This window comes from Protopterus annectens, chromosome 5.part0 (assembly GCF_019279795.1).
Source record: "Protopterus annectens isolate FY-2018-M chromosome 5.part0, PAN1.0, whole genome shotgun sequence".
Classification (NCBI taxonomy): Eukaryota; Metazoa; Chordata; order Ceratodontiformes; family Protopteridae; genus Protopterus; species Protopterus annectens.
Window position 1 is genome coordinate 1,199,162,138 of NC_056735.1, and position 7,962 is coordinate 1,199,170,099.

General features: G+C 40.9%; 1 protein-coding gene across 2 annotated transcripts in view; it reads right to left on the reverse strand.

Annotated features, from left to right (window-relative positions):
• The window catches only part of TFDP2 (transcription factor Dp-2), a 1,395,463-nt gene extending 1,389,015 nt beyond the window's left edge, over positions 1 to 6,448 (reverse strand). The window contains exon 1 of one of the 2 annotated variants that reach the window (XM_044071065.1): positions 6,349 to 6,448. In XM_044071065.1, the coding sequence (XP_043927000.1) occupies positions 6,349 to 6,361 (13 nt within the window). In that variant the 5' untranslated portion in view covers positions 6,362 to 6,448. Of the gene's footprint in view, positions 1 to 6,333 lie in introns of both variants that reach the window. The other variant, XM_044071064.1, reaches the window with a different exon arrangement.
• Positions 6,449 to 7,962: the final 1,514 nt, after the last annotated feature.

Below are 7,962 nucleotides of genomic sequence, written 5' to 3' on the forward strand. Positions count from 1 at the left end.
CATCTGGGAGAGTTTCATAACAATGCCAGAATTGAGAATTGTGTTGAAAGCCTTGGCAAGGCTGAAACAGGCTGTGTGCACTGTCTTACCTTCATCCATGGCTTTGGTGACATTCTCCAAGATGTCTACCAGGTTTAATAAACATGATCTACTCTTAATGAAGCCAAACTGGGTTTGGTCCAGCATTTGGAGGCTGCCCATGTCCTTGTTGATAAGGTCCATGATAATTTTTTTACAAGGCCTTGCAGCTAAGCCTGGTCAGACTTAAAAGTCTGTAGTTCCCAGGGTCAGTTGATGGCACCCACTGTGCAGGGGGATTACTGTTGCTGTTCTCCACTCTGCAGTAACACAGCCAGTTCTCAAGCTATGATTAAAGAGAATACCAAGTGGGTTTGCTAGGTCTTGTTTCAGACTGTTTAGCAAACAATCTGGAATGTTATCTGGTCCTATTGAGACCACGTGTTTGGCCTTAGAGAGCACTGAGATGACCTGTTCTCTAGAGATACTAGGCAGAGGGCTGGTGTCAGGTATGCTTTGGGATATGGTAGGTGGGAATAGGGGGGGTGAAGTCTGCACTGAATCTGTCAGCTAACAGGTTAGCTATATCTTCCGGTGTAGTATGAGTGATCCATCTACAACCAGTTCAGCACACAGCTGGGCATTCCCTTTTAGACTTCAGACATACTTAAAGAATAAATTATGACTATCCTTGGCTAGGGATCTGATTTTACTTTTGTAATTTGCTTTAGAAGACTTTATAAGACTTCTGATTTTCTTGTTTAGCCTTACACGGATATCCCTCTTGCTTCTGGACAACAGCTTCTTCCTCTTATCACATAATCTGGTTATACCAGAAGTGCACCACAGTTGCTTGTTTTTATGGAAAGACCTGGTTTTGATCTAGTCAGGTATAGCAGAGTTTATGCAGTCACTTAACTGTTTATACAGGGCATATGCATACACTTCTACATAGTGATCATTGGTGTTTCCGATTGTGGGTGGTATGAAGCTTTTTATACCATCGCGTAGTATGCTGCAGTTAGCTTTGGCAAAGTTTTTGATAATTTTTATTCCAATGAGGGTGTCAGTTCCAGTAGTTACTTCAAACGAGACTGATTTGTGGTCTGACCTAACTAGGGAGGGCATCACGCATGGAGTAGTACAGTGACCCCCACCCCCATGCTGGTGAGTACTATGTCCAGAACATTAGTCTGCACCCCCACTAGGGGCTCTATCTGTTGCAGAGCATTTGTGTTAAAGTCCAGAAACCTCTGGGTGAATGACTTTTTGCTTGTTTATGTCCCCCCAGTCTATGGGAGGACAGTTGAAATCTCCCATGACAAAGGTGTTGAGCTGTATGGCCAGGGATTCCAGTAAATCAAGGTAGGCGGTGTGCTTATCCTGGTTCATGGTGGGGGATCTTTGGCTAGCAATGATGTGGTATGGCACTTTCCCAATAGTTAACTGGACATTGAGTAGTTTGAGTCATGCTGTTTGACCAGTCTCGAAGTGTATTTGGTTTTAATAAAGATGGATATACCTTCACCTTGGGTTCCTTCATGCTCATTTTGAGGTCTGAATGTGTGGAAGGCATTGTAACCTTGCACAGCCAGGGTACTCTTAGCGGCCTTGAACCATGTCTCACAGTAACTGTACAGATGTCAGCATTTTCCCAGGTGAGGAAAGTTTCCAGTGGGTGCAGTTTTGTGTTTAAAACCCCTAGCATTAAGCAGCATGACCCCGAGTTTGTCTCTATTAGATTTTGTTACGTTGGAAAATTTGTTGTTTAGACATTGTCTAAAAAAGACACTATGGGGAAGGCAAGGACCTTTGTAAGTATCCAAAAGCTTAGGGGGGACAGGTACAGACCATCTCTAGTAAAGCAGCGAGGTCTGGTCTGTTTAACATATCCTCCCAGGCTGACAGATACTGGATCCCCTTGGACTGACACAAGAAACTAAACCAATTATTGAAGTTAATAATTTTTTGTTTATATTGTGGCATCATCTTGGGTGAGGACAGGATGCTGCTTAGGGCTAAGGATATGCCTTCTGGAACACATAATCAGAGAGTTCCATCATGTCTCTCTGCATATAGTCCAGAGAGGTGCATCTCATGTCATTCACTCCAATGTGGACTATGACAGAGTCATAACAGTACTTGCTGAGTGACTTGAGTGAATGCATAATTTGTCTGATCCTGACACCTGGCAGGCAGCTGACCGTGACCTTCTCCTTGTCCAGCATGGTGAGGGGGGCATGTGTGTGTCTCACTATGGAGTCGCCTATAACCAAGACATTTAATGTGTTTTACCTTAGGGGCTTATTTGTTGAGATGTGAGTGTGTGTGTGTGTGTGTGTGTGTGTGTGTGTGTGTGTGTGTGTGTGTGTGTGTGTGTGTGTGTGTGTGTAGTGGTCTCTTTTAGCTTTGTGACAAGTGTGAGTGGTGTGTGTTTGGGAGGTCTCTGTTCTTTTGGTAGACTTTTAGTGAGTACCTCTCTGCATATGTTGGTTTATGTGTTGTGACCTTATTTTGTGTGAGAGGTGAGGTTTGCATGAGAGGTGAAGCATGTGTGCGGACAACCTGTCCAATGTCTATTTTGTTTTTATGTGAAAGAATCGACTCCAAATCTACAGTGTATTTGCATGTCTTACATAGAGTGTTAGTTTGCTTTAGGAGTAAATAGTTGCCAGTATACATGAAGCAATTGCTACGCTGCCTCAAGATGCCCATACCAATCAAGCTGGTAGGAGAAATGGTGGGAAACTGCCCATCCTTTGTGGTAGGATTTTTGTGAATGTGGTACATGGGAATGATGTGGGCTAGCTGAACAGCAAAAATAAAGCAGTAATTCAACTAAATACAGTTAAAGTGCAGTGCTGACTTAAAATATACTTATTTTTCAGTTTTTTTTTCAGTGGATGCCTTGAATTTCAATGCAGACGCACTCCAGTACTCTGGCTAAAGTTGACAGATGTTGAACAGCTCCAGTAAACGAAGCACAAATCTGCACAAATACTAGGGTTATATACAGGCAAATCTAAACAGTTTTAACACTACTACCAATGGGAAAGCCCCAAACTGAGCCTTTCTCCACCAATCCCCAACTCAGATGGGTCCTGAGTGACACACTTCTGCCACAAGGGTGCAGGCGGCCCTCTTAATGTAAGACAGCTGACTTAAGAAGACAGTGATACCACACAGTCTAGATTTAGCAGGTCTGAATCTAGCCTATGCTATGTAAGGCAAGGAAACAATTTATTGATGGGAAGGAGTAAGGGAGAGTCACTTAAATATCAAAGTGACAGTGTTTAGCAGTAGTAGTAGTATACTATAGATTATCTGAAGTGGTACCACCCTCTGCAAAAATGACAGCTCTTCGAGCAGCTGTAAACAGTGGGAGACTATGGACACCATTTTCTACAGATGATTTTAAACTGGACAGATTGGCTTATATGCAAGCCCGCAGAACCACGTTTGTGCATCAGCTTTTATACCAGCAGGATGAAACACTTTTATAAAGTTAAACCTTCAGGCCAATCAAATAAACAAAAACAATAAGGTATTGACCAGTAGTTCCCACCTTGAATGGGTTGAATTTAGCTCTGCTCCCAACAGAATGCAAAAGAATCCTCTTAACATAAAACAAGCTGGCTTCAAGTTCAAGTGCAGTAACAAATGCTTCAGAACAGAAAAATTCCTGCAATATCCACTAACCTTGGGAAATGTTCACAACACACAAAAACTTTGCAAAATTTAAATATTTTGGCAGACTCAGGAGAACTTTGGCAAACCCAGAAACAGCTTTTGCAGTAACAGAGGAGGTTAGGAAATAGACTACTGTTTAAAACAATCTAAGAGCAGTACAGTAACAAACAGAATGAGTTTCTTTAACAAATGCAGGCGGAAAAACAGTGATAAATTTCACCAAAGATATAAATGCAGCACAGATGTGCTCAATATCACTGAAACATAGCAAGTGCAAAAAATATACTTAAAATCAGCTTTGTAGATCAAGATGGCTTTAGAAGCAATTCAAGTCTTGCAGTCACAAGTGTCTAAGCCAGGCACAAGGAAGCTCTGAATAAATGAGCCATGTTTCCCGGACTTTGTGAACACAAGCATCCTGGACCAGACTGCGAGCAATCCAACCAGGGGATCAAACATACTGGACTTAGTACTCACCAACATGTGATGGTGTTGTATCTCGCCCATGTCACACCCTCATTGGTGAGGTTGGATGAAAAAGCTGTCTGCCTCAAAGTAAAAATCAACCCAGAAAACCCAACTAAACCAATAATAATTAGGAACTAGTCTAAAGCTAACTACATCATGCTAAAAATTACAGTTTGTCAAAAAGCTCCTGCAAACCCTGAGAACACAGCTGCCAATGCAGAAGTGTTCACTGAAACCATGTACAAACATGTCAATGGCTGCACTGAGGCTGCTGTACCTACCAGAAGTAAATCTAGATCTAACATCAAAAACAAACCCCACTGGTGGCATCCTACCATTAACAAGGTATATACCAAAATAAAAAAGTCAAAGCCAATTACAAGGTCAGAATAGCCTTTCAGGCTAAGGATAATGACAAGGCCTTCTTCAGCTATGTCAAAAACCTTAAAGGTAGCACACAGCAATGTACAGCATTGGTGGTAAATGGCACAAACTTCACTGACCAGGATGACATAGCAACTTCTAGCTGATAAATTTACCTCCAACTTCACCCCCCTCTCCCCTTACCCCTGTGAAATTCCTTCTAGCATATCCCCCAACTATCAACAGGGAGCAGGTCTTGGTTGCTCCTGCCAAGACCAAAAACACCGTTTCAATAGGCACCAGCAAAATCCCTGGTTGCCTCCTAAATAGCCTCAAACACAAACTTACAGGAACACTAGAGGCACTATTCAACTACAACCTCAAAAACAGGCTGCACACAAAGTGAATGGAGGGCTGCAACAGTCATCCCTCGCCACGAGAGCCCCAAGAACTACAGACCCATCAGACTGACAAGTCCAATATGCAAAGCCATGGAACAAATGATCATGGAAATGGATCAACAAGGACATTGGCAACCTACACACTGGACTCATCCCAGTTTGGCTTTGTCAAGGGAAGGTCTTGCCTACTCAGCCTGGCAGACTTCTTCTAGAGGGTCATGAAGGCTATGGATGAAGGAAAAATAGTGTCCAATTTACTCGAAGACAAACAGGACTGAGCTGCACTGCTAGGCTTATAAAGACCATAGCGGTCGATAACCCAGTACAAACCTATGAACCACCTCAGGAAAAAAGAAATATTACTTTGATTTCATAGTTACTGTTCATTATGACATCAAATTCTGTACTGAACTTTCACAAATAACTATGTCTAATCCAATGAATTGCCATACAGACCCCTTGTCTTGATCAAATGAACTTCTGAGTCATCCCAAGATAAAGCAACCAGATAAAATTTACATGCAGTGCAAGCCCTACCTGGGAAAATTCAAACTTCTGAATGGCTGCTACAGTATAAAACCACAGAAGGCAGGTATAAAAGGTTATACTTCACCAAGTAAGTTATTTTTAACTATTAATAAGAGCTCAGGTGTCTATGTTTTCACTAACATACTTTAAATAACATGTTCTGTTCATGCCACTGGGCTTCAACACATCTACTGGTAGCTACTGCCTTACAATGAGACTGTTTGCTTTATAGTCTCTAGTAAATATTCACAACTGTTCCTGCCAGATGCAGTCTACCTAATGGTGACACCCCCTTCGCACTATAAAAGGTTAATTTACTAATAAATTCCATTACATGACAATTGCCCGTTTTCAAGGCAATTCAGGAACAGTACGATAAAGTGCCTTGTTCAGTGTCAACACTATCTGCAAGTAAGGAAGCAGGTAACCAAGCCTAATGGACAGGATGAAAGATCATTAGCAGCTTGCAGATGTACTCTTCTGTGCTAAAGTACCAGATTATGTGATAAACTGAAACAGTTTCAGACAGACACGTACATGATACAGTACTTGGAAACATCAGTTTACTTATACAAGCATGGAGCACTAACAAGCCGCTTTGTTAAATGAAGCTTAATCATCTGAAGCTGACCAGAAACAGAGAGAGAGAGAGAGCACAAAATATACACACACATAATGACAATCCCACCCTTACAGTAATAGTGAAGCCTACATAATAACGATTTCAGCCACACTGCACCAGTTTCTCATGTACTTTATGTTTCAGTTTGAGCAAACTGTGGCCAATGTTACTTTTCAGTGCTGGTCACTTGAAATATCTATATCGCTGTATTTGTTCTGTAACCACAATAGAAGTAATGCATACAGTCATTCTGAGTACCTCCTGACATCATACATTGCGCCCAGGATGAGGATCGTTATTCACTGGTGAACTATAAACAGGAGTACTGCCAGAGTGATCTAAAATGAAAGAAAACATGAAGGTTACTTCAATGTCCACAACAAAAAGGAAAGGCTAAAATAAAATCTACAGTTTATTCTTTGCCAATGACCTTTTGAGTTTATTGAGGTACACATTTCTAAGACTACACCTCAAACCACGTGGTTTCCAAATCAGGGTACTAAATGCCTAGACTGCTCAGCAAACACACAGCCTCTGTAAAATCAGAGTAAAATTTAACACGGGTCAAGTCTCTTGTCATATTTAACTTATATTTAAGTTTGTTTACCAGGATAAAGCTCTGATAAAGGCTGACCAGTTTCATACCACAACTCCCTCCAGCCACAACAATGACAAGTCAACACTATCTTGGGCATTTCCATTCAAAAAAAAAAATTATATACACACATATATATATATATATATACACACACACACATACACACACACTTTGTATTACATACAAGCATTGTCTAAATATCACATCAAGAAGTAAGCTTTTCTCATTCAGTATCTTCATTTTTCCAATGTATTTGCAGCATGGGACATTCTATACTAACCAACTGGTATTTAATTATTTACTTATTTTTAATTTGTAGACGTCTTTTGAACTACATTCAGTACTTACTCCTATCATTTATACTATGTATAATACTTTCCTTTTGAGTCAATGATCACCAACAAACAAAAATTAACTTACCGTAACATTTGCAAAGTATTACATAAACAATTTTTAACTTGCTCATGACCAGCATGGGACATGGTGGTACTTAACAGGAAAAGTACTCCCATTATATACAGCAACCCTACATAACAGATTCATCAGCTTAACAGACAGAAAGACTACCAATTAACCCCTCTAGCTTGGTGCGCATCAAATCCTGCACACACACACACACACACACACACACACACACACACACACACACACACACACACACACCTATATGAACGTTATGTTGGCTCAGTAACAACCCAAGCTTTATATCCATTTCGTCCAACAAGTCTTTAGGACCAAATGTCACAGCTTCCACGGCTAGTACAGAATTCTAAATATCTAGGACAAGAAATCTCTTTGTTCATAAGTACGTACTGGGCTAGCTGCCCTTGGGGGCCTAGCTAGTTTCTGCTTTTGTGCTCGAATTAACCTATCCTATTGGGTTATAGGTTGGACTTACCCATCCCAAGATCACTAATTATATACTACCCCTAATGAGAATACCTGGGATCACACTATAAATAATCTAAAAGGACCCATGAAAGAGGTAAAAACAAACTTTAGTAGCATCATCTGCCCATTAGTAGTACAGGGGAGCAGCTTTGGGGTAAATTTCCTGTTTCCCCTTCCACAGATAGTCGAGCTTTGTAAAATCTTACCATAAAAGTAGACATCCTTCTCTTCACAATTATAATATTCCTCACCCAAGGGATCTCCTGCTAAGGATAGCCTGTTGTCCAGCAAGAATACCAAAGCCTTTAGTTTATATAGGTGTTGTATGTCACAAGTATGCTCCTTGCACAAAGCGTAGGACACAAAGGTAACGTATAGACACA